The sequence below is a fragment of the Peromyscus eremicus genome, chromosome 2 (assembly GCF_949786415.1).
Source record: "Peromyscus eremicus chromosome 2, PerEre_H2_v1, whole genome shotgun sequence".
Lineage (NCBI taxonomy): Eukaryota > Metazoa > Chordata > Mammalia > Rodentia > Cricetidae > Peromyscus > Peromyscus eremicus.
In genome coordinates, this window is record NC_081417.1 from 119,565,839 (window position 1) to 119,593,313 (window position 27,475).

Sequence of the window (27,475 nt, forward strand, 5' to 3'; positions counted from 1 at the left end):
CTTGTATGTGGGAACAGCCCTTGGTCTCTCCCAGGCCCCAGGATGGGCAAAGGAAATGTTAAAACAGCTTCTTCAGAGGCTGGTGTCTGTCTTTCTCACCTGTAGAGGTCCACTAGCCTGTCTTTCTTTTCCCAAGCAGAAGTCCTGATCAGCAGGACTTACCCCACACCGTGCCTCCTCCAGAGGTCCCAACATTCCTAATTCCTTTTCACACCTGTTCTTAGGTGTTTCGTGTCCCTGTCCTTTATCATTGTCACCTTGATGTTATCACTGAAATGTCCCCTGGGTACCCAGGTTCCCTTGACACACTCTTGTGCTGGACCCTTCATCATAGGGTGAGCAATGGCATCAGTAAAATAGGTTTTAATCAAGCCCTGTATAGTTCAGAGAAACACCTGGCGATACATAGCCCACAGCAGGGTCAGTGAGGTGGCTCAGCAGGTAGAGGACTTGGTGTGCGACACGAATTCGATTTCTGGAATCCACCTCAAGGTGAAAGGAGAGAATCAACCCCTAAAAGTGTTCCTCTGGTCTGACCTCCGCATGGTCAATGTGGCACACGTGCCAGCCTCCTGTGCCAATGGTAAAAATTTTAAAAAATATCTAGAAAAAAAAATACATACAATAACGGCTATCCTGGTCAAGAGCTACTGTGTGCCAGGGAAACATGGAGACAGTGTTGATAAAGTTCACCCTCAAAGAAACACTGAGAGCTAGATAAAGATATCGGCTTTGGTGCATATCTGAGCTTGTCTGCTATGGGTCATGTTGCAAGTTAATTGAGCTTGGTCAGCCTCAGTAGATTCATACGTTGTATGGAAAGAGTATGTAAGTAGACATGTTTGCTAAAGTTTTGAAATGAGATCAGCGCACACACACACACACACACACAGTAACTCAATGCCAGGCACAGTGAAGTTTACTCAATAAATGTTAGCTGTCTTCATTGCAAATGAAGACACAGTGTCAAAATATGGTGACACAACTGAGCCACGACAATATATATAATTAAAATGGAGTCTGGAAAGGAACCCCCACTTTTGACCATGACCAATCTTTTCATGTCATTAGTTAGATCTGAGGCCTCTTGCCTCTCATTCCTCTCTGCAACAGTACTTCTGCCTCCTGCTGCAGCTGCCAATGCATTTCAGCCAGAGGCACATGTGATGTGTGTGCTCTCACCTGTAGAGGTCCACTAGCCTGCTCGCTTGCCGTGATGCCAAGAGTGCTCCTGGAGAAGAGTTCAGCGAAGACCTCAGAGGCAGATGAATAACTCGCTTTGGTATGTTCGGTTCTGGAAAAGCTATCCGGGCTACAGACAGCAGCAGCAGGACACAGTTCCCATTCTCTCAACTTGAGGGCCCCCTGAGCCTGGCTGCCTTCACCCAGAATCGACTTCTGACCAGAGAGCCTGAGGGACAGTCAGGCAGGGGAGCAGGCTGCCAAACCGGAAATCTAATCAGCTTGCTCCGGACTGCCCTGCACCTTCTGCTCAGTGTCGGGTTTGTTTCACACAGCAAGAGGAGCCTTGACTGAGTCATGCCCTTGATCCAGTTTGCCCAGTCACCACAACAAAGGATTGGAATGGTGCTGGAGGAGATCAGGGTGGCTGCAAGATGCAAAGCTTCGGAAGTTATGGAGAAAGCAGACACCTTTCCGAGGCAGAACCTATGGAAAAAGCGTCGTCATTTTTGACCTCTTTTTCAGATGTGTATCAGATTCTGGAATTATAGCATAAGAATTCCTTCCAGGTCCACACAGCGGCAGTCCCTGCCCTGCCTTGCGAAGGCTTAATGACTCTAGCAGCAGCCAGGCTAGGAACATCTCATAGTAAAACCCCACGTCCTATTTAGCTCTCCTCCAGTGGTGCCTTGTATTGGTGCCCATCACGACTATTAAGGTCAAAGGTCTTAATGGCCTCCCCAAATGGTCATTGTCCTGTTTAATAAACATGGGCTCAGTGCTTGCCACGATCAGACCCCAAGATGGGCTCACATAGATTCTTTGTATCTAGGAATTGATGCGTGGGTATATCGTAGGTCAGTCTCCCTCCCTGCTGGCCATAAGCATGCTACTTACTTTAGAAAACCCAGCTGTGCAAAAATACTCCTAACTAAAAAAAAAAAAAAAAAAAAAAAAAAAACCCTCAGACTTCCGCACCACCTGTCTTAGGTTTGTGTCTCAACTTCTGCTCTTCCTTGTTCTCACCTGTGCTGACAGTGAGCAAGCCACTGAAACTCTCTGAGCTACACTTTCCTTTTCTGTAAAAGTGGGCTGACCAGTCACTAACTCCTTGGGCTTATTTTGGCCTTCAGATCCAGTCGTCTTACGTGTGTGACCAGTGAGATCCATGCTTGCTTTTCTGTAGTGATGCCTCGTTGGTGACGCAGCTCTTCTGCGCACACTCTCTTTATTAGCCCCAGGTAGTCATCCTGGGAGAATGAATGTCGAGAGCTGAGCGAGCTGGGGCTCGAGGATGATCAGTGACTTTCATAGAACTGGCAACGTCGGAGCGACAGTCTTGATCCTACAGCCGAGGCTTTTAAAGTCTTGACGCCTCCGCTGTCCTCTCTAGCCTGCCTCCCTTCCACAGCTATTTCACAGGCCTCTAGGGCACCAGGTGTGGGGCACACGGTGGTGAGGTGTGCCCCATCTCAAACAAGCCAATAGTACCTTTAGTACCCATTGCCTTGTTGTGGGATTCCAGTCTAGGTTTGGTCCCTCCTGCTGGATGACAGGTTCCTGAGAGACTACTCTGATGGAATGTGATAGGCACTGAACAGACACCAAGAGGGCGTCTCCAGGGAGCATTCCTTGGCTACCTCCTCCCCCACCTTCCAGAAATCCCAGAGAACTCTGAGCCTACCTCTGACCCTGTTGTTGGGGTGCTGACTTCTCTTGTCTGTCTCCAAGTTTGTGTCCTGTTAGCTGTAGGGGGGGGGGGTGAGGGGGGGATGGGACTGATCCAATACGATCTAATAGTGTTCGTTCAAGATGCAGGCTATGGTGCTTTATATAAGTGTACAAAAATCACCAAGGATGCTTTCAGTCATGGGCAGAAAATCAAAAGCATTGGGCCTGAGATGCCAGAGGATCCTGCTTGTTTCCCAGAAGCCTTAAATACGCTCCATGAGGAACATGGGGACATGCTCTGTGCCACATGCAAATTTCTTACTGGAGAGACAAGAAGAAGAGCTTAATACCTCCAGGGCTTGTTTATTCAGGATCAGGCTTCAGTTGGCCCACATCTGGACTTCATTAGTTCCCCCACCCCCACCCCATCTCCCTTTATCTGTAAGAGTTCTGCCAAGAAAACAAGGTTCCCCAACATTGCTCCTCATTAAAGGTTAGTTGAGTTTTCAACTGAAAAAAAAAAAAAAGGTGAAGCCGTGCTGGCCCAGCATTGAGTTAGTGGGAGACCCAGTTCCCCAGTTTACAGTCCACTCCATCTGTGCAATTACCAAGACCACCAACAGAGAGAGGCCACATTAATCCTTTGGCTACGCTGTCCCCTGATCAGATGGCTGCAGAGACCCTCTTATCCCTGGGGGCTTGTGGGAGGGGGCATCTATTTGTGATTTAGCAAACACGGGCGTTGACTGACTCTGTCTGGGGTTTCGTTCGTTCTCCCCAGTTCCCGTGCTCACTCCAGCGTTTGGAAAGGAGCGGGGCCCACAGCAGGTCCTCTCTAGTTATGTACAGCCCTTAGCGTTCATGACTATTTGCAAACAGTATCTAACATGAAGGTGACAGTAGCCTCTGCCTTAAGTAGCAATGCTTATGAGTCTGAGGGATAGATTCCGGGGAGTCAGAGTGTAGTGGGACAGTCAGATCCTTTTATGAGCTAGCTGAGGGACTAGAAACAAATTTGCATTATCTTAAGTGCTCTTCAGCTGCTATATGAGGTAGGCATTATTTTCCCCAATTAGGGGTGATCGAAGACACTGAAGTCTACAGAGGAAAGTGATTTCATACAAGGTTACTATGCTGAATAAAAGTGAAGGTGGGAATTCGAACTCAGGTCTGACTTGCTTAAAGCCCAAGTCTTCTAATGGATATTCTTTCCTTGTTGTTTGTTTTTGTTTGTTGATTTTATTTACAGTATGTTAGGTGCTGTGTAGGGTGTTCTTTGTCTTTCTTTTAGTCAGCTATAAAAGCTTTTAGTTCTTGGTCTTGGAGAGCTACATGTATGAAGACAAAACATCCAGGCCACTGGGCAAGTGACCACTGGTGGGAGTGTGTAGCAGTGATTTGTGTGAAATGATTTGAACAGAGGAACAAGCTAAGCCCATGGCCCTAGACTCAGCCCCCAGTATAGGAGAAAAGGAAGAAGACGAGGGAGGAGGAGGAGGAGGAGGAGGAGGAGGAGGAGGAGGAGGAGGGTGAGGGTGATGACAGCTATGGTGGCCACCACCTACTTCGTGTAGGTAGATGCTCAGTGGGCCTTTCCCTCACACCACAGTCCTGGTGGCAGACCCTGGGGCCCATAAGCTAATGTATAAGGTGTGATTTTTGACCTTGAAAAATGTGGTCGAAAGAGGATGCAAGGCAAGCACAAGACCAGCCGTCCTGTTAAAGCCTCAAGGAGGGAAATGAATTAGAGAAAAAATTAAAAACAGAAATCAAGGTAGTGGGCCCTAGGGACAAGAGTGCTTTAAAAACAATGCATGTCAAAGTTTCCTTTTACTTGGGACTAAGAAATAAACAGAAAATTTTATTTTTCTCCAGCTTTAAGGTCACCAAATGTAGATGGTGTGAAGTACCTGGGAGTTCCAGGGAAGAGGACTTCGGGCTGTTTTCACGCACACACACACACACACACACACACACATACACACACACACACACACAGACTTGATCATCTTTTTAATGAGCGTGTGTCCTGTGTCATTATCAGAAAACTCTCAGCTGCTGATAACCAGCACCTCCCTCATGTTTATGGATGAGGAGCCAGGTTTAGCATAACGAGCCAGGTTTAGCGCCCCTACTTACTCCAGGTGCAGAGGTGAAAAAGCCAAGACCAGCTGGCACCTGAGCGCTACAGGATTTTCACCAGAGACCTTGACTTGCAGGGAGAGTCTTGCAGGAGAGTTAACAATGGAGGAGATTTTGCAACTCTGGTCTGCTTGCGGGAGCTGCAGAGCAGACCTGTTTGGCTGGAGGAACGGGGATAAGGACGCTGACGAAGTTCAAGTAGACAGAGACTGGGGCAGGACTGGCGAGGTCTCTGACTGAGGAATTTACACTCCAATTAATTGATAGAGATTGACAAGAAGTTTTAGGTTAGCTTGGTCAGTTTTCTAACCATGGTAAGAATGAAGCCTGAACTGTCATGGTGGCAATCCAGCGGGAACGGGAAAGGTGACTGGAAGGACCTTTTGATAGCAGGGCAAATGGAAGTTGATAGCAGTGGAAGAAGGAAAGGGGAGAAGGCTTAAGATTCCAGCTCTTTGCAGTTAGGTTTAGGGACACGTGGAACAGAAATACAGGGGTGACGGAAGTAGTTTGGTGGTGAAGGGCAGGACTAGGTTTAATCTTGAACTTGGCTAGTTTGACCTACTGGCGTTATGTCCACTTGGGTGAATTGGCAGGAGACTGGGACAGAATTGATGGGGGGCATTTGCCCTTCAGGAGATCATCTTCACAGAGCTACCGAAGCAGCTAAAATCACAGCCGAGAGCTGGGGATGCAACTCTACCGAAGACTTGGATTTGTTGAGTAGAAGCCAGATGTGGAGACACTGGAAACGGAGAGAGTAGCGTCGAAATGGGAAGAAACGCACAGCGGTACAATGTTAAGGAAGCCTGACAAATTCAACATAGAAAAGGAGTGTGGGTTCGGGAGTGTGCAATACTCTGGAGAGAGCTGCCCAGAGACGTTCGCATGGACTGACTGGCAGAGAATCTCTTCAAGGAGGCCTTTGAATGTGAGATCCTGCCATCTGGGAAAATAGTGGCCCTTGAGACTATGTTCTTCACGAGGCCTGTGCGCACAGGAAGCCATGCTGATCGCAGCCCTAATGGGCTTCTGAGGTCTCTCTCTGGCTTCTTGGTCATCCCTGTCCCAGAGGTCAGAGTTGTCATACCCATAAAGCCCAGAATCACCACTGGTGGCCTTAGAAATGCCTGTGTCTTCATGGTCTTTCCCAGCCAGCGTGCACTGTACTGGCAAAGTGCTAAAGACAGTCAAGTGGGAATTTTCCAGTCACTTACTTATACTTAAGTAAAGATATGCCAGTTTCTTTTAGTATATGGAACCTTTGGCTTCAGAGAAAGTACCATTTCATTCCTGACTCCATCTTGAGAGGTAGAACCCAAGTATATTATATTTTTTCTTGGCCTTGGGACTGAGAAAGATGATTCTCCATCATCAAATGTTTGTTGAATGAATCTTTTCTGGGCACAAAGAAATTTGTTAACCCACAAACGTGAGATATAGGGGTTGGGGTAAGGCAAAACAAACAACTCGGGATGGTGAGTACAAGTGCAAGCATACGACAAGAATATGCCTCTGTCTTTGGGACATAAGGACCAGCTACCCACTGGGACTTTAAAGAAACAGCCTCCTTGGTAACACCCGGAAGAACACAGGAGTGAGGAGGAGGCCAGGTGTCAGCGATGGGGCTGTAGGGCAGCACCCCCTCCCTTTTTATTCAGGGTGGCTCACTGGCCTCTCTGGCGGCCTTCACCACTATCACTTAGAAAGCCTGGGTAATCATACAGTGACCCGCGGGGTGCTGTGAGAAACAGACAACGTGGAAGAGGGAAAAGCGCTTTGTAAGCTGTAAAATGCTGTGTAAATATTATTAAAGCCGAACAGAATATAGGGACGTTAGCCCTTCAGAGTCAACAGGAGGAGGGTTCTCAGTCTCTAGCAGAGGAATTGTTAGAACATAATGTGTAAAAATATTACTTTTCTTGGGGTGATTTATAAATAGAGCAAAGCATTTAGAATAACACAGAGCAGCTGAGGGGGGCGCGGCAGGGGGTCCTTCTGCACTTTCTTTTCTTCTTTTCCTGGAAGGATCGAAACCAGCGTTGGCACACATGCACGCATTTTCTGCTTCTGCCCTGGCAGGTTATGCTCCCTACATCCAGTTTGAAATGTTCTTTTGCAAAGAACTCTTGGAAAAGATATTCTTAAAGAGTGCTTTGATTTTTTTTATTATATTGCCCAACCCCTCCTAATCATGGAAGAAGATGGAAAAAAAAACCCAAACCAGACCGAAGCTTTGGAAGTGCTGGGCATTTGACATATCACCTATGGAGTCCCCTGCCAGTCTCACAAGGTGGATATTAATGCTGTTTTCTATAAGGGGACACCTAAGCCCAGACAGGTGAAGTCATCTGGCTGGAAAGTAATAGATGGGATCACACTGAGACTTCCTGGCTCCCAAGTTGGTGCTTCTTTGTCTATACTATCCCCTGTCCTTCCCACTAAGGCTGGCCTAATGTCCCTCTCCATTTCCTCTCCAGAACAGTTCATATCTGAAAAGACGTGGGTATCTGGGCTCCTCTTCACCACAAAAGGCAGGAAGAGGCTCTCCCTTACAGTTGGAGACAGCTTCCCGACCACTGGCTGGCTGGCCAGGACCCGTCCCTTTCTGTCCCCTTGTAGCTTAATTGCCATGCTTTCCTCTGTATGAGTTTCCAGACTCCGGGCCAAGGGCCTTAAAAGGCAGGTAGAGGAGAGTTCTCTGCCGGCCTGGCAGCCGGCCATGGCCCCCAGATCTGCTGCTGGCTGCTTCAGAGAGAGATCAACATGGAAGGCATTTTTCTCCAAAGTGAAATTTACATATCAGAACCTTGCTGACTGAGGCAGAAATGTGGGCCCTGGGGGTGGGGACCAAGCCTTTGGAGAGAAGGGGGTGCTCATTTTATGACCCAGGAATGAAAACATTGTGAATAATGAATAAAGTCCGAAAGCAGTAAATCTGAGACTCCAGAGTAGGCGAATAACATGTCAGGGAACGGTTTAAGCCCTCGCCTCTCCTGCAGAGGTACAGCCCAAGTTTCATTAAATAGCCTTTAAGGGTTAGGATTACAAGAAGCTGAGTCCCCTGGTTCATAATGATGATTTATGGCTGTGTTGTCGACTCCTCGACCCTTCCGTATGAGGGGATGGAGAAAATACATAATTTGCTGCTCATTAACTGTGCAATCTGTCAGGGTGGCTCCAGAAGCCATGTGGTCCTGGAGCCTTGTGTCTGCTAAGTGGCTTCAGCCCGGCTGTCCTGGGGACACACAACTGCTCCTCCACCATAGAAAATGATTTTGATAACAATAGAACTAACAAGCTAATCTCTGGGTAGCCCCCACCGTATCTTTGAACTGAGAGACAGTGGGCTTTACTCCTCTGTCATTTACCAGGCTCCATCCTTCAGAGCCCCAGAGTCCCCATCTGTATAATGGGCTTGCCTTCTGGACAGAGTTGTGGACCAAATGGAACAATAGTTCAAAGGAACTGTGAGAAATGGCTGCTGGGACCAACACTGTCAAGAGTTTGAGGTGGCATATGATCTCTTTTTCCCTGTTGCTCTTCCCATCCTACCAGGATCTTCACTCATAGCTCTTGGAGATGGCCACACCATAGGAGTTTTAGAATGTTGAGAGGTTAGGACTGAAGAGAGTGCCCTTGAATTGTCATAAAACCCTTTCTCCCGAAAGTGTCCTGCACAGAAGTGACTCTTGCCTAAAATTAGCCCGTCAGTCCATGTAAAAGATGCTTATCTGCCGTAGAAACCCACATGTTCTTCCTTACCCTGAACAGAAAATTACACCGAATGATGCTTGAGCTAGGGTGTCCTCGTCTAAGTCAGTGGCCTGGTCCTGGAAACTCAGGAACAATCCAAGGGCAGGCATTGTGCCCAGGGCCTTGGTCCTGCTGCTCCTTGCTAATAGGTGTTTTTCACAAGGAACCTTCCTTCCTGTTGTCTGTTCCCTGTTCCCTCTGCTTGCTTAGGAAGCCCACACAGCAGCGTTGAGGGTAAATGTCATTACCGTTCTGAAGTACTAAACCATGGTTCTGCAAATAAAGAACTTATTCCAAATTCACTCAGTAGGTGAGGACTTCAACCATGGCTACCTGATTTTTCATCCAGTGCCCATCCCCCTCCATGTAAACACACCTGAGTGTGAATTATAAATAAAGAATCAGAAGTCAGTGAGCAAGATTGTGGTAATGGACATCTGGATGGTGCTGGCCTGTAAGATTCCATAGGGTAGAAGTCCAAACAGGTTGGAAAGGGAATTGGATCAGGAATGGTCGGAAAGAACATTGGGCAGAGAGTGAGTGCACCTAGGTCCAGTCTTTGGGTGCAGGTTAATCTGGGCTCTAGTCTGATCAGCATAGAAGGGTTGCTTTTGTATCTGACTTGCCATACCTCTCAGATTTTTCATCTCTGTGGCAGGTTATCAGAGGGACATTGGCAAGGATTAGGGGACATTTCCAGTTGTGCATCTCTGAGGATTGGCCTACCTCCCACTGCCTGACATCTGTCTGTTCCTTCAGTGACCATGTCTGAGTACCCATGGGGAGTTAAATATTAGTCCTGTTTCTCAGGGAAAAGCTAGGCAAGTACCCTGCCTGGGCCAGCCTTTAACCACCCTGTCCTGTAGAATCATCCTCAATATGAGCTGGGGAAAGTGTGACACTTACAAAATACAGTACATTTGTCACCCAGGGCTCTCGTGTCAGCATTGTTCCCACCCCGGCACCTGCTTGTCCTTGCCCCAGCTGGTGTGTTTATTCTATACACCACCCATCCCTGCACTTTGAGGCCATTGAGGACCTGGATTACACTCACGCCTAGATGCCTTACCCCACTGTAAAGGAATAACCGAACCTCTGCAAAGGAGTGCCCCAGATGTGCTAATCTATTGCTTCCCTTGTGGTTGTGAATGTGTCTGCCTACTGAAAGGGCAAGTGTGGTTCATCATCCTCCACGGGAGGAAGTATGAAAGGGAATTTTGTGGTGAGCAATGAGCTGACCATCACTGTCCCTGGCCTGGGGTTGCAACCAGGAAGTGGCCACAGCTGTGTCGTGGAGTTAAGACAAGGGGAGCGGGCTGCACAGTTGTGCATCCACCCAAGGCAATTTAGTCTAATGACAGAGAGACACTGTCCACATTCACCTTATGGAGTGACAGCTGGCCCGTGCTTACTGGAAAGCCAGGCAGTTTCAGCAGCGGGGATATAGTACATCGTGGAAGAGCATGCAAACCAGCCTCCTTCTTTGGCTTTCAAACCTAAGGAGACAACTAAGCCTAGCTGAGGAATTCAGGTACCTAAAGGTACCGTATTGAATGTTGGCTTTTATTTCAGTGTTACTTTGTTTTTGTTTGTTTTTGAGACGGAGTCTTATTATGGAGCCCAGACTGGCCTTGAACCCTTGATCTTCCTGCCTAAGCCTCCGAGTAGTGGCATGATAGGTGTATGCCACTTTGCCTAGGTTAGTCCAGTGGTTTTGTTGTTGTTGTTTTCATAAGACTATACGTGTAAAAAATAAAATAGGGCTAGAGATGTCACTCTCTGTGGGGCCTTGGGCTCAATTCTCAGAAAATTAAATAAATAAATGTTAAATAATAAAAAATAATAAAGTCTCCCTTTCCATGACCCAGCACATTTCCTGCCAATGCTATCTCACATAAACCAGCGACTCTGCAAAGGCCAGCCACCTCCTTGTATGGGGAAGGAGGCTGAGGCATGTGAAGCTTGAGAGGTTTAGTGCTGGAGGGTGTGAGGGAGGTGGCAGAGCCTGGATTCACTATGGATTGTGGAAATGCTCATCAATGCTAGCACCAAGGCGGGACCCTCACCAGAGTTGAACTAGTACTAATAATCTTTCACCACCTCCCAGAACCCTAAGATTTGCTCACGGGGGTCCCTGACGTGTCCCTTTTAATCATTCCCTTGAGCCTTTATTTTCTTTTGTTTTCTATAGTTGAGTCCTTTTTGATGTACATATATATGGATATACATTAGTCTCATACACATATGTATATTGTATATATATATTTATACTTGGTGGGTTTTATTGTTGTTGCAGAGATACTGTGGCAATGTAAGAATCTTTTTAAAGAAGGAAATGACAGCCATGTGCACACTTTGTTACTCTTGTGTTGTTTAAATATACCTATTTAAGTAGGAAATTAGGATTCTGTGCATTATACCTTATAGTTAAATACTGAATATGTTCTCCTGCTGTCACGTAGTGCGGTTTTGCAGCATCAGCTTTGAGGATGTCTCAGCTCTCCCTGACTCCTTATTCGTTTCATTTTAGATCATCACAGGGGAATTCTACCGGATCTATTACCTCAAGGAGAAGTCCCGATCTACCATTCAGAACCCTTACGTGGCCGCCCTCTATAAGCAAGTGGGCTGCTTCCTCTTCGGCTGCGCTATTAGCCAGTCCTTCACAGACATCGCCAAGGTGTCCATCGGGCGCCTGCGGCCTCACTTCCTGAGCGTCTGTGACCCTGATTTCAGTCAGATCAACTGCTCCGAGGGCTACATTCAGAACTACAGGTGCAGAGGAGAAGACAGCAAAGTCCAGGAGGCCAGGTAGGATGCCGCCACCACACAGACACAGCAGGTGCCCTTCTTGACACAGTGAGGTTCAGAGAGCACCTCCCGAACACCCCAGGTGCTGGGCTCTGGTTTAGATGAGGAAGAAAGCGTAGTACCTGCTCTCAAAGAAAGAACTCATAGCCAAATGATCAAGACAGATGTGTAAATCAATCATTGTGATATGGCATTACTAAACCCATTCATTCATTCATTCATTCATTCATTCATTCATTCGTTTATTTATGCATGCCTGCTACGTTCCAGGCATGTATCAAAGCACTACCAAGGATGCAAAAATGAACAAGATTCTGAGTCGAGGGAAGGGAAGACAGAAGAGTGAACACTGGGGATGTGAATATGGTCCTTTCACAGTCCTCTCTTGTTCTTTCAGGAAGTCCTTCTTCTCAGGCCATGCCTCCTTCTCCATGTTTACTATGCTGTATCTGGTGGTAAGTTTCTGTCCCCTAACAGAAGCAGTGTCCAACCGTAGCTTACCCCCTTGGTATCATTGAGGATACAGTTCATGTGAAATCCTTAGGGGGGGGGAAAAAAGCTGGGCACATTAGATCTCATCAGAGCTCAACACTCCCATAGCAGAAGTCCTGTTCATTTCTAGGCTTTTTCTATTATTTAGATAAAAAATCCGTTCACCCTGCTGCTAAATAGGGACTGTTGTGTCCATTTTGAAATTATAGAAGGATAAAGGATACTTGTGTACTAGTTTATGGTACAAGCATTGCTTTCTGGGAAGCCACGACTCCTTTGGTCTTGAGAATAACCTTCCGTTCCAGATACTGCTCTGTAGTAGGAAAGGATTATTAGACACAGAGAGTCCAAGTGAACTGCAAAATTTACAAATGCACCAGCAGTGACATTCAAACCCAAGGCTTCTGATCTGGCTCTTCGCATTGTGCACTGTGTGGGTTTGTTTTGTAGTATACCAATAGAAGAACTTCAGGAAGCTTCATTATATCACTTCAAAAAATTTTAAGTTGTTTATATGGGGGGAGGCCTGTACGTGCTATGGCGTGCCTATGGCAGCCAGAATCAGTTCTCTCTGCCATCCTTACCCGGCTTCCAGGGACTGAACTCAAATCATTGGGCTTGCTTGCATTGTCAAGTAGAAGTGCCTTCACCCTCTGAGCAGTCTCACTGGCCTTCATTAGCTCGCTTGCTGACAGTGATTTTGACTTTTACAAAGTATTTCTAATGTCCAGGAATTCACAAAGTGCAAAATATGTATTCCTATTTCCTGGATCCAGAGACAGTAGGAAGTGTGTCTGAGTTCGTTTGCCTTGGAGTGGGGAGATGTGATTTGGATTTGCATGTTGCTCTTCCCCGGCTGGCTTCCTCGGACATGCTCGGACAGTACAGGTGGACAGGCTCCTCCACTCCAGCTGCCCGGTGGACAGCAAGCCACTCTGCTTTCCTTTGTCAGTCAAACAGGCTCTTCCCCGCCTTTCCTCTCCCCTTGAATGAGGTCCCCGAGCCAAGGCACTTCCTGCATTCATCTGCTCCAGTTGAGTTCAGAGCGAGAAGGTGCAGAGAGGTCGGACATAGCTCCAAAGAGTATAAGCTGTTTGGAAAAAGAACATTTTGATTTCAACTTATTTTAAAAACATAATTAGGAATTGGAAAAAACAGAGTTTGTTTTGTTTTGCTTTTTCCCCACTCCTTTCCAAGTTCAGAGGCCTCTGGCTTCCCATTACCCAGGATGCAGTGCTGAAAGGTAGGCCCCAGCCTATAAAAACAGTAGACCTGGACCTTATTTATTCACGAACAGCACTCCTCTCCATTCTTCATTTGCTTGTTTTTGTTTTGCTCTCAGAAAGGATAATTTAGCAGATATTTAGGTTTCTGTTCCATGTGTGTATTTTACCAGGGCTGGAAGCAATTTTACAAATGTAATTTCAGTATTTTGTAAAAGTGCTTAGGAGAATTGTATGTGTTCAACCCCCATCCCACCCCCCCATGTTCCTTCATTTTCTTCCAAGAGAAAAATACTGAGTTCTTTTGAAGGCAGCCCCAGGCAGGATGTCCTCTGCAGCTGCCCAGGTGTGTGCTGACATGTTTGGGGTGCAGGTTTGGGGTTCCTGCCAGCCACTATGCCTATAGCTCACAACAAACATTCTCATCTCTTCATAGCTTGTGGGCTCAGCTTTGATTATCTTGTTTGTGGAAACAGACTTGAATCTGAGAAGTTAATAAGGTCATCGTACAGCCAGTAAAACAGAAAGGCACGTAAAGGGTGGTCTTTCCCAAGGGGCACTGTAGCCTCTTCTCATTATATTGGCTACCAAAAAACAAAAACAAAAACCTTCTCAGAAAAAAAGCGGAAGGAATGTGAGCTCTTGACCCACCTCACTTGCAGGAGAAGAGAACTGTCCTTCTCTACATCTGCTTTCACGGCTTAGGTGGTTCCACACTCTCCCCTGAGCTGGCTCCCTCCACTCCACAGCCCCTCACTAGCTGTGGTCACAGAAGGCAGTCTGCCGACAGGATGACTGAGGGAGGCAGCATGATGCATTGTCATGGAAGATGTATATGTAGGTCTTGGAGGGAGGGGAAATTGTAGTGCCTTCTTACTGCTGGAAGAAAGAAGGAGGAGAAGCTGAAAATGTGAGGAGAGAGAGACAGAGAGGCATGCTTAGCCCTTGCCTCCTGGTATGTTATCTCACACACACACACACACACACACACACACACACACACACACACACCCCACTGATTACATACATACCACAGGATCTTAGGAACTTGTGCACATATTCAATGTCCATTCTTGAAGACGCCAGCACATGCAAATTCACACACATAGATCTCTCCCTGCTACCTCCCAGCCCCAAGGTTATCTGGCTTTAAATGATCTCAGAAGCAAAAGACTGAAAATTCGAGCAGTGTTCTTTTCTAGAACTTGGTTTTGTGTGACTATTTCACAGAAGTCCCAGTCCTTCCAATGTCCCACTTGCAAAACTTTCTCAAGGAAGTTTGAAGCTCACTGCCTGAGAGTGGAAATCTTGTGATCAGTCAGGCAAGCCCCTCAGCCCTCCCTCGGGGCTTTTCTGTTGGACTCCCGGAAGTGCTGGAGTTGGGCCTGGATCCTGGCTTACCTCCACGCACCCTGAGCTTTTTTTGAACAGCCTGAGAGCCACAGCTTCCCTGGAGCACTGGGGAGAATCATAAGTGAACCAGCTGAGCACAGCGCTGGTTGCTTTTGCCTCTGGAATCAGACAGATGCGGACTCTGCTCTGGCTGTGCCCGTGGCTAGTTGTGAGCTCTGAGTGGTTATACTTCACAGCCTCTGTGTAGTCCTCTGTAAAATGGAGACTGTCGCATCTGTCTTACAGAGTGGCCTGCCACTTTTCTGAGCTGGCCCTACATTCTCCATCTGTCACATGAAAGAAAAAGGAGTGGGGGTTGGTGCTACTTATCACTCAGCCAAGTGTTTCTTTTTGGAAGGCGTTTAAAGTCCTCTCTGTGATGGAAAAGAGGAAGGGAAGTCATGAGGGCCAAACTTCTGTCCATGTAGCCATGGTGTTCACAGACAGGAGCTGACTAGAAACACCAGGCATCCCTACTGCAGACCTGTCAGCTTCAGCCATCACCAGCAACAGCTTCCATAGCTTTGAAGGGCACTCCAGATTGGGTTTGGATTTGCAAAATGGGCAGCTTGGAAAAACCATGACCAAACACCAAATTATCTCTGGGCATGGAAGCTTAAGGATGAGGTTAAGGTTTGTTAGAGACTGATGTAGATGCTAATAAAAACAAAAAGAGCACATAGAAGCATACGCCATGCCTCCCACCTCAGGGTCTTGGCCTACATCCCAGAAGACCACATCTGGATTGGTCCTTTGCCTCCATGGTCAAGGTATGAGGACAATGTAGTTACCTGGATAAAACACCAACACTCGGGCAGACACCAATTTATGTAGCACACCTGGTATCTCCACTGTGGACCAGATTCCTTGATACTCTCTAGAGCTCCTGAGATGCTTCAGACCTGGGATCATCCACAAGAAAATCATCCATTCGGCATTTGGCAAATATTCAGTGAGTGGCTGATATGCACCAAGTGCCATGATGGGAGTGGGAAGTTGAAATTTGGTAAGGTGTGGTCATGGTGCTTCAAGAGTTCATTAGACAGAGGCCCAGGAAGACAGTGATGATAATGTGGCACCTTGTGCTCAAGAGATCGGGAGATGGGTAGGTTATTGTGTCTGCTTGGAATTGTGGTGTGCTGGGGGCAGAGAGATGAAGACAAAGCCGGGGAAGGCTTCCTGTGGCGTTGGTCCCGTGAAAATGAGAGGAGCTGGAGGAACCCACAGTCCATAGATGCATGCGCTGCACTTCCTCCTTGGTGGCCAGAGGCAGCAGGGAATGAAGTGCACACTTGATAGTTGATCCCTAAGCTCCGGGATCATGCGCTCCAGCTTTCCCTCCTGCAGTGCACGCTAGGCTGCGGTGGGTCTATATCCAGGCTCCTCATTGGAAGGCAGCGCCTTACCCTTTGTCTTTTCTCAGGTCTCATTCTCAGAGAGGCCCTTCCTGACTGCCCTGTTTTAGATAGATAGCCTCATCCACCATCACTAGCCCTTCCTAACCTCCCCCTCTCACACCCTTAGCAAGTGTGCAGTGAATGTTTGATGAATGAATGAGTGTTTGGATGAATCTCAGACCATTCGACTGTCATAGGGCAATGATCTTTTCTATTCCAATAATTTTCTTTTCATCCTACTTACTCATGGACTTGTTAGATTACTAAGAGTCATGTGGTCCAGGGACAAGGCTTTTACCTCTTTACTGAACCCTTCACCCCTTGGCTTTTTCTGTGTTGTCCTGTGAGAACTGTTTATATGTCACAGGATTTGGTGGGTACCAAGGAAACAGGGAAGTGGCTGGCCTCCGATGGCCACATTCTCCAGGCTGTGGTTGTTAGTCATTGAGGTTTTGTTCAATAAGTTTGAAATCCCAGAGCATAGGGTCTGGGCTGCCCGTGAGGCATTCCCACAGATCCCTGGAAGAACGTGTTCCAACCTCTCATAGGGACATGATTGCTGTTTCTAGGGGGAGAGAGGCATAAACCACTGTACCAGATGGTTTTCCTTTCTACTCCATTCCATCTGTCCGTTCATCCACCCATTTGTGAGCACTTGAGAGCCAGAACCTAGGTGAGCACCTAGAAACACCAAAGATGCTCGTAATTTGTGGAGAAAAACCATAAAAGCATATAGTTGTGGCCGAGTCCGAGAATCTCCCTGATTCGTGTTGGGAGTGGATGGAACACAGAGAAAGGAAGGGCTGTTACTCCACCGATGAAGTCAGCTCAGAGACTCCCAGGCCAGTGCCTTCCACTCACGTATGCAGGCCGTATGTCTGCCGTTGAGACGTGGGTGTTTATAAGTACGTGAGACAGGCGCAGAGGAGGAGCCAACAGCTCCAAATATCCTGGAGCTTGTCCCAGATGACAACTGCATCACGCCCTGGGATGGCTTCTTTTCTCCGAAGACTGAAGAGATAAGTTCAGAAAACCGGGACTCGGTGTACATAAGTAATTTTCTACAGAGACTGGCAGCTCTTGAGTTAGATCGTAGACTCGGAAAGGCAATTTGTCCATGTAATTCAGAGCTCCCCGGTGCCTTGAGCAACACGGCCTCTTCTGCCTCAGTCTTTTCATCTGTGCCGTGGGCACCCTGGTGCCCACCTAACATGATGATTGTGGCAGTTGCTGGTAATTAAGCTTCTAGCCCAGTGTCTAACTCAGTGCTTGGCAGAATGGTCATTTCCTCTCCTTCTCTTGACAGTGGTGGAAAAATGAGATTTGATTTTCTGGAAAGGAAGAAAGGGTCAGGTTAAAAAAAAAACATGTTGTCTTCAAAGCAGTTTAATAACTCTACAGAGGGAAACTGGTTTACATCATGTGGCATTCTGCCAAGCACATGAGCCCGGACCAGGTAGGGAGCCCAGGAGGAGACTAGAGAGCGAGAAAGTGTCTCTCTCTGGGTGTGGGTGACCTATGCTGCCTCCCAGAAAGCTGCCTTTTCCCTATTAACCCACCTGTCCCAAGAGCAAGGGAGAGGACCGCACGGGCCTGTTTCTCCAGTATGCAAATCACAGCAGGCAACACAAATGACTTAGCAAGAATTAGGGAGTCTTGGAGCATGGCTCACACACCAGGCTCAGACCCAGGTAGACAGCACCGGGCTGAAACTCGGCATAAGGAGGAGATCTTGTTGGAATTCCAATTCTGTAGGACCCCAGTTGTGAAGCTAGGGCCAGGGAGAGAGTTCTGTTTCTGGATGCCCATGTGGGTGCCAAGGTTCCATACGTGTTTCTTTGAGAGGTGGGGGGAGAGGCAGCCTCCTTACCTTTATTGTAATCCTCCTCACACCCCTAACCAGCAGTTCTGTTTTAACAGCTGGAAATGCAACCTCAGTACCAGCAAGGAAAATCGTTAGGACACGGGAGTATTGTTAATACTCTTATTTTCAGTCACAGAATGCATTTCCTTGGTATGTGTCTTTCCAGCTTTTGAACACAACACATGCTTGCAACATTTTTAAAAATGAGCACATCTTGAGGGCTGGAGAGGTGGCTCAGCCATTAAGAGCACTGGCTGCTCTTCCAGAGGACCCGGGTTCAATTCCCAGCACCCACAGGGCAGCTCACAACTGTCCTGTAACTCCAGCTCCAGGAGTTCTGACACCTTCACACAGATGCACATGCAGGCAAAACACCTATGCACAGAAAATAAATAGAAGTACTTTAAAAAAAAAAAAAAATGAGCCCATCTCGGTCTGTGTAGGAGAACTTCAGAAAAGTAGAGTGACTTAGCTGGGGCGCACACATGCAATCCAGTTGTTCTTGCTGCAGAGCTTGGCTCTTGCACAGTGTCCCACTCATGCTTAGCGAGTGGGTTCCTCAGCCCGGAGTCCTTCACAGAGAGAAACAAACGCAGGCAGGACAGGATGTCAGCAGTAGCTTGGATGTGGTTAGGGTAACTCACTCTGGTTTTGTCCAGCTCTCCTTATTCCTTTCCTAAACAACTTTTTTTTGAGTGCTGAGGACCTTGCTGAAGCTCCTCTTGCAAGCCCTCTCTGATAACTGGGAGAGTCTGTTTTGGTTCAGGATGGAGGCATGCAAAGCAACGCTGTGATTAGCAGGGTTTAACGTCTTCTTCTTGAGTAACTTGGACCAGTACCGTGAACTGGGAATGAGTGGAGCCTCCAGAGTTACTTACTGTCCCTAAGCTCCTGAATATGTGTAGAGAACTTCTTGAGGCCTGAACCGCAGTCCCGAGTCTCTTGGGGACTGGGCTAGGCACCTGGAGATCTCATCCATCTAGTGGTGGCACTGGTAGGTGTGGTGGCTCCTACTATCAGCCACAAAGCCTATTGCCACTGCCTAACTAACTTCAAATGCATCCATTAGGTAGAAGGTCATTGCACAAGGTCTTTCTTTAGTAATTTATGTGTTTTGGAAAGATAGTCTCAGTCATTGAATAACTATCATGTCAAGGCAAAGGGGTGTCTCCACTGTGGACATCGGAGTCATTCCTGACCATGAGGCCATTGCTCCGCAGTGCTCTAACTCCTGATGGATATAGAGGCACAGGTTGCGTCTGCCGGCTGTCATTCCCAGTCCGCGTGAGGAATTCTTTTCCCATGGCCCATACTCTGTTCTCATTCACAAGCACTCCCTTCCTCTCTTCCTGGAGCTGTTCTGAAGCCTGTCCCCTCCCCAGTTCCGCTCCAGTATGAGATTTTTCTTTTCTGGAGCCCCAGCCTGAAGCCTGAGTCAGTGGCAGGGGAGATGTCGCCTTGTCCGGTTGGGAAGCCCACCCTTCCTCTGCCCCACCCTGGCTTCCAAGGCCTGTGACCTAAGTCTGCAGGCAGCAAGCAAGGGGAAGGGTGGGATTCTGCACAAGTGCTTTCCGAGGTCTGTAGCTTTTTCAGTGAAGGAAGCTGAAAAAATCTTAGAGGTGCTTAAAGAGCGTGATTAAAGAATAAAACCTTGCGCTGACTGAGTTGTATGCTGTGCTGTGTCCTCTATATCTGTGTGGCCCACTAATCCATACCTCTGCCTCTAAGACAGTGGTTGTGGCTCTCCTTCACCTGAAAGGAAACTGAGCCATGAGGGCTTTCTGATGAAAACCTGTGTCCTTTCTGTTATTCACCCGTCTGTCCACTGCCAAGAGTAGTGGGAGGTAGGCAAGCCTGAGGGGCACACAGACTGTGTCCCTTCTTCCTGAAACTTGTTTTGGGTCACCGAGAGACCAACATGACTTCCATCCTGGCTCCCATAGTGAAACGCTATGTAATCCAGGCAGGTCTCGAACTCACCATCTGCTTGTCTGTCCTTCCTGCTTGGATTATAGGCACCATGCTGGGCTAAAGGCAGGATCTTTTGGTGCCAAGGAGGGAGTGGCCAACAGCTTTTAGAGTCACCGTGACATTTACACTGCCTATGGTAACCCAATGCTGTCCATACTCTACATGAAACATCTAGATTATCCAACTTGGTGCCTTTCTTAAAGCCAATTTTCAAATTTCTAATGCTTCCCCACCCTCCAATAGGTAGATATTCTCTCAAATAAGTAATTTTGGGCTAATGGGCTCCCCCCCCCAAGGATTCAAACCCTTTAATAATTTTTTAAGCGTTGTGACAGAATTAAGGACTTAGTATAGAGCATTCACCAGTCTCTATTGTCACACCCTTAGTATTCGTGGAATACAGTTTGAGAGAAATTGCCCCGCCCAACAAAGGGCAGATTCCCTGGCTTGATCCCCAAGACCCTCTGCAACCTTATTTCTCCTTATACGTCATACAGTCTCCTCTCCAGCCAGGTTGGACTATTGGAAGTACTGCACTCTCTACCCTCACAATTCTCCCTTAACTTCCATCAAAGAGTCTTCCATCTTGATGGTTCAAGTACATCATCCTAGCGGCAATGACACTAGCTGCCCTCCACCTACTTACATGGTGTCTGTGAGACACATTAGTACATTTACTGTACCCATAACTCTATAGAGATTGGAGATGATGTCTCATTTCTCTGTCCTTAGCACACATCGTAGCATCTACCAGTCCATGGTTCTGTTCTTTGGGGTTTTTTCTTGAGAATGAAATTTCCAGTTTTATTCTCCAGGTGTTCTAGAATGTGCATCAAATGCTAATTGAATTTATACATTCATTTATACATTTATACATTCATTGTTCTTATAAACGAAGATTCTAGATCTCTGTTCAAAGTGTCCTTTATGTCCCTTACTTCACAAAGGAAGTTTTGGGTACATTTATTTGTATTAATTGTCTTCGCCTTTGGGATGATGATTTTGTTGCTTCTTTTAGGTTTTAACTGGTTATTGCTGTTGTAGGAGAAACCCATTGATATTTTTCTTAAATTTGCTTAGCAGCAAACAATAGTATATCCTCTTGTTAGTTTTTCATTCAGTACTTTTAAATTTCCCAATATTAGACTCTGGGGGTCAAAATATTGGTAGAACCTCCTACTGTTCTCTGTGGTGGCCTTGTGTTTTCCAAGCGGTTGAGCATTGTGTCCTAGAGAAGGCTCCCTGCACAGCCCCAGTGCCTCTGGGATCTTCCATGCTCTCCGTCCCCTCAGCCAGGTCTCCTGGCCCTTGGCATGCTCCTTCCTGGCCACCAGAAGGAAAGTGCCCCATTGTCTCTGGAAGGGAGGTCTGGCCTCTGCCCCTGCCTCAGGTCTGTGTGTGGCAGCGGCCCCTCCCTTTGCTCTTCCCTTCCCCTGGCCTCTCCCCTGCTTTGATTTGTAGTCGGAAGTTCCCCCTTGTTCCTCTTGCTTCTTCCCCCTCATTTCCCAAGTTCCCACAGGAACCTGGGAAGTAAGTTGTGCCCAGAGGTTAAAGCGGAAACTCTAGCAAGATAACTCCGGAGGGGACAATACCCAGTTGACGTCATTTCAACTTTCCTTGGGCCAGAGGTGGTGTTTGGGGTGGTTTTTTTTTCCCTTTTCTTTTCTTGTCTTTTTCTTACGTTTTCTTCAGGTTACTCTTCCACCCCACCCAGTGCGCGGTATCTGTCAACCTCCCCTTGAAAGTTGCCCGGCATTGTCTGGCTGGTTTATGTTTCCTCCTTTGCTGATTCAGAATCCGGGTTCCTACGGATGACTTGGAAACTTCTCTTGGATAGAGTTACTTTCTTTCAAAGCAGAAACATCCCCTTGCTGGGAGTGTCAGGACAACTTACTCAAAGCCTCCTTGGTATTTCATTGCTGTGGCAGGGGCTGGTCCCTAGGGACTGTGCAGCTGTAATCCCCGAGAAAACTCACAAATGTGTTAGAAAATCATTATCAATCCTGCAGCAAAGCCTTTGCAGGCCTTGGTTACTGTTCTCTAAGTAGTGTAGATCCAGAAGATAAGAGGAAAGTCACGTGAATTAAATGCTTGCTGTGTGACTAGCAGTATGCAAAAACCATTCATATGTACTATCTTATTTTTACTCTTTAGCTTATCCCTCTAAATAAACTCATTTTTTTATGCTGTAAAACTAAAGATCAGTGGCTGGCATGGTGTCCAAGTTAAATACTCTATCCACAGTTTATCACACCAAGTCTAGATAGTTCCTTAGCAAAAATATAGAGCATGCTGGCCTGGTGTTCTAGAGTCTATGAACGAGAAGTTATTTAGCATCTCTTTTATCTCTTTCCTTCAGCTATACCTTCAGGCCCGCTTCACCTGGCGAGGGGCCCGCCTGCTCCGGCCCCTCCTGCAGTTCACTTTGCTCATGATGGCCTTCTACACGGGACTGTCACGTGTATCCGACCACAAACACCATCCCAGCGATGTCCTGGCAGGATTTGCCCAAGGAGCTCTGGTGGCCTGCTGCATAGTAAGTAGCCCTTTGTCAAGCCTTAGCCTGCAAACAGAAGCCCCAAACTGAGGCTTGTTAAATGTTTCCAGCTCAGTGACTAAAACTGTGGAGTCTTCACTCCTATTCTCTTCCTAGTGTCCCAAGAGCCAGCGCCTCATCGGTAGATGAGAATCGATTGATAGGGTCTTTGAATCCTCTTCTCCGTGAGCACCTAGTTTGGGCTTATAGAATGCTGCAATTAGAAGACAACTTAGATGTTGTCCAACTGACTCTGTGTATGATCCCAGTAGACTAGAATGTTGCACAAGCGCACATGTGAGTAACTGGTAGCATGGCAATCTCCTGACACAGCCTGTTCATGCACAGCTATGGTAGACACTAGTCAGTCAGTGCTATTCTCTGCTTCTTGGAAATTCTATACCCTTCTATGATCTCCAGAGACTTTGGTCTGTGTTGGCTAGAGAACCAGAGGTTTGCTGAAGGAGAAACCCTCCCCTGGCCTAGGACCTTGCAGATCTTCAGAGCTCCATAGAGATTGAACTTGGGGTGGGCCACATATTGGTTCCCCCTAAAACAGATGGATGGCTTTTTTTTTTTTTTTTTACATGTTTCATCCTGATTCTCGTGAAGGTGGGATGGGGTTTTCCACCTCCCTGAGCCTCCTCCTCCCTGCCTTCCCTGCCTCTGTCCTACATTCCAGATGCTGAGTGTGCACACTCTTTGGTATTAAGGCTCTTCTTAGAGGTGCTCACCCCAATGCCATAGGAAGTCAGTTCCGAGGACTTCAGTGGGACTGCAGTAGACACATGGATGGGGCCTCAGCAGGTTGGCAAAGGCCCGGCACAGTGTGGTCAGCAGCACAGTGCCAGTGTGACGATGCTCAAAGTACACACAGTGGACACAATGAAAGAAGCACCTGACCTGCATGACTGCTTAGGTGCAGGAGGCCTGGCTGGAAGACTCGTGTCTTGATGTTTTTGATGGTTGTCTTGTGTGTGTGTGTGTGTGTGTGTGTGTGTGTGTGTGTGTGTGTGTGTGCTTGCTCTGTGTGTGTGTGTGTGTGTGTGTGTCTTTCCCTCCAGAAGAGAAAGCAAATTAGGAGAGCCAATTGTTACCCAGAGCAGCTGTCACCCTCCAGCGTGTCCCCTGGTGCCTGGCCCTTTAATATGTGATGACAGTGGGGGATGGGTGTTTGCACCGCAGGGGAACTCTCGCTGCCTGCACCCTCCTGAGCTTTGCTCTCAGCAGGAGGGCAGGCAGCCCGTGCAGCCTGCTGCTGGGCTTCTTTCAGCGCGGGCGCCATAATTGGAGTCTCCCTTACCCCCAATTAAAAAAATTAAAAGGTGTGGGGATCATTCCTGGCCTTCCTCTCTTTTATACTGCAACTCCAGAGCACTGGCCATGGGCAATTAGACAAAACCCGGGAGAATGAAGGCTTATTTTCCAGAAGGAAACCTGGGAGTTTGACTTTTATCCTGTTTGGCTCTTGGTGACTGTACCGTGGGCTGAGAATTTGAACCCGGGGTTTGTAAAGCACCTACTGTTTGTTGGCGCCTCTGTGGATACTTTGCCCTGTGACTTCTTTGAGGCACATGGGGCCACTGCACTCATGGGGCAACTCAGGCTTTGAGAGCTGACTTGGGTCACCCAAGGCCAAAGAGCTGCTTCGAGAATGACTCACAGCCATGCCCTCTGTGCTTAGTAGTGGGGGAAGGGCACCAGACACCAGGCCAGCCAGAGCTACCTCAGGAAGAAATTGTGTGGACAGCTGTTAAAAGTGTCATTTCAGTGTGTGGTAGGGGCCTTCCCAAGCCTTGGGCTGATCCGGTTAGCCTTTTGAGTCTGGAAGTTTCTTTTCGCCAAGTAGACAGTTTGGGAAGAGGTGACAGATATTCCCTTTTACCTGTCAACATGAGGTGGCAGGGACTCAGTCTCATTGACCATTTTTCTCTAGATATCTAACTCCACCTGGTGCACAGCCAGGACTTCTGGTCCCACTAGCTTGCAAGGGCAGAGAGATTTGGTTTGCTTAAACCATCTGACTGGCCAGGGCAGAGAAGTCTCTGGAAGCTGTGGCTGGTTGCTCAGTGGAAGAAAGCTCAGCAGGGAAAAAAGAAGCCAGCGTGTCCTTTCCCACAGAGATGCTGGATAGTGTGGTCCTGGTTTTGATTACAAGGAAAGACAGACGCAAAGCTCCTCAGCTGCTGCACTGAGTCAGAGATGCTGGCCCTGGAGGGGGTGTCTGATGAGGACACTGGGTGTCTAGCCCGGGGTCCACCAAGAGGGTGGAGGACATTTATTTGCCTTGTAGGGTTTCAGCTCGATCAGCTCCCATGTGCAAGGGAGCCCTAGTGTTCTAGGCTGTAGCCTCTGACCTCTGCTCTGCTTTATACCATATGACAAAAGTGTCCCTTAAGATCAGTGAATCCTGGGGAACACAAGTGATCTTCTCACTTACAGATGGGGTATATTGTAGCAAGCTTTCTTGTCAGACTGTTTTTGGATTGCCAGCCCCCAAATAACAACACGGCAACTTATTATTGTGAAAGCTTGGCCTTTAGCTTAGGCTTATTTCCAACTAGCTCTTATAACTTAATTAACCCATATTTTTTAATCTATGATCTGGCACGTGGCTCTTTACCTTTCCCCAGTACAGCATGTCTGACTTGCTCTGAATCTGCTGGCATTTCTCCACCTCTCTCCTAGGAAGTCCTGCCTAACCTCTTCCTGCCCGACTATTGGCCGTTCAGCTCTTTATTAAACCAATCGGAAGGTGCCTTGGCAAAGACACATCTTCACAGTGTAAACAAATATTCCACAACAGTATATCTATGATATTTATTGTTGTTGTTAAGACAGAATCCCACTGTGTAATCCTGGTTGGCCTGGTACTCATTATGTAGGCCAGGCTTCCCTCAGACATATAGAGATCTGCCTGCCCCTGTCTCCTGAGTGCTGAGCTTAAAGGTGTGTCCTACATGTATTCAAGATTCTTGACATACAGAGACATTTCCTGGAGTCAGGAGGTTCCAGAGAAAGAGAACACATAATACCTCACAAGCCACAGGGTGCCATAATGCTCAGAATCCATTTCTTCCTCTGCCAGAAAACCTCTACTTCCAAGCCTCTGAGGCCTCTTGTTGCCTGAGCAGAGGTGTGGGTTTGCTAATGCTTGTGGAGAACTCACTGTTTGTGGCAACTGTTTTCATACAGTTTCATACAGGAGTCAAGAAGGATTAAGGCACACAGAGAAGATGTAGAGAAGCCAGATCTGACACAAAGCCATCACTCTAAGACCTCCCTCGCCCCCCAACACTCCCTCACCTGCTGGCATGCCACACTTCTTATTTTATAACACTGAGCTCTTACCCTTGATGGCTGCCCACTCCCTTTGATAGAGCACAGTTCACTTCCACTTCATCTCTAGTGAAACCTCTTGTATGAGCCATCCATAGCTGCTGTAACAAGTAAGCCCAATCCACAATACAGCTGTTAAACAGCACAGATGTTTTCTTTAAGTCCTGGGAATCAGGAATCAAAGATGAGTCTCACTAAGCTATAATCAAGGTGTGGAAAGGCTGTGTTCCATGGAGAGGGCAAAGGGAGGGTCAGTTTTCCTTGCCTTTTGTAGCGTCCTTGTGTTCCTTGGTGCATTGCCTCTTCCCCTGCCTGCACCTCCTCAGGTATGTTGATTACATTGATAGCCCAGGATCATGTGTCCGTTTCCATGGCCTTACCTTAATCTCATCTGCAAAGTCTTCTTAGTCAGGTGTGAGGTAATATCATTACAGGTCTGGAGAGTGGGTTCTGGATACCTGAGGGACCAGTGTTCAGCTCCCCACACCTTCCCCCGTCCCTAAAGCTAGAACTGTCCAACCTTCTCTTAGTGTTCCCCCAGCCCCCAGTGCTTTGCTCTGCCATGGCTTTGGCCTTTTCTGTCAATTACCTGCTCATGTGTCTGCCTCCTTAACTAGATCACCAATGCTTTAATAGCAGAATCCATGGCTTAATCTTGTGGTTATTCTGGCTGCCTGGTGTGGTGGCTGACATACATCGGTTGTTTGATCAGCACTGGGGAGATCATGAATGATGAATGAGCTGTGGCCTTGGGTGGGATTTCCCCTCTGATCCTAGTTTCTTTATCTGTGAATTAAACTTTGAGGCCTTGTAGCTCCCCATTTTTTATTCGGTGGGACAGCGTCTGTATAACTAAGTTGGGCCGGCTGTTTCAGGTGGAGCAATCTACCTGACTGTGCCCTAAGTTGGGTGATCGCCCTTAAGTCTCCCCGTGGTTTAGTATGTTGCCCTGGTCATGGTTCAGTCCCTGAAGAGCCTTGGACAGCAATCTGACAGTCAGCTCTTTCATCCAGGTCTTTGGAGGCTGCTTTTGTCATAGCAAGCAGACTTGTCTAGACAAAAATGATATGCCCAAGGAGAGCGGGTTTAGTTTGCTCTCTAACTGAATGCTTTCCAGAAAGGGAAGACTATGGAAGCTGATAAAACAGAGCTCCACAGTGCCTTGGATGCAATTAGAAGCTAGAACTCAGTCAGACAGGACAGCACACAAAGGCACACCTTTGCTGGATGGGGACAGAGGAACAAGGCAGAAGGCTCCAGCCGACATACACCCAGAAGAGGAGACATTCCCTGACAAACAGACATGCATTATCTTTCATTTCATTTGATTAGACCTACAGGTGCACGGAGCAGACAGACAAACAGAGCCAAATGCTGCTACACTGACCCCTGCCCTTCCTACCTGCACACTTCTGCCCCTCCCCCTACCAAAGCTTCAAACCCTGTACCTGGATTCAACCAGGCAGTGGGACAAAGGGGCGGACATCAGTTCATTTCCTGTCTAGTGACAACTTGCATATCTGGTCACCTCCTTACTGACCCTCTAACAGATGGTAAATTAGGGGGGCACTGGGAGGGGTCGGTGGAGGGCAGGCCTCCATGGCTGCGGGTTCAGTAGAGGAAGCAGCTGCTCCCGAGGTTTATAAACACGCAGCGGTCTTTCCTGGTTTTCTCTTCCTGGGGGTGTGGCCCCCACCCG

General features: G+C 47.6%; 1 protein-coding gene across 1 annotated transcript in view; it reads left to right on the forward strand.

The window, feature by feature from the left end:
• The window catches only part of Plpp3 (phospholipid phosphatase 3), a 78,095-nt gene that overhangs the window by 40,545 nt on the left and 10,075 nt on the right, over positions 1-27,475 (forward strand). The window contains exons 3-5 of the mRNA XM_059254607.1: positions 11,282-11,562; positions 11,960-12,017; positions 22,261-22,437. Of these exons, the coding sequence (XP_059110590.1) occupies positions 11,282-11,562; positions 11,960-12,017; positions 22,261-22,437 (516 nt within the window). The remainder of the gene's footprint in view (positions 1-11,281; positions 11,563-11,959; positions 12,018-22,260; positions 22,438-27,475) is intronic.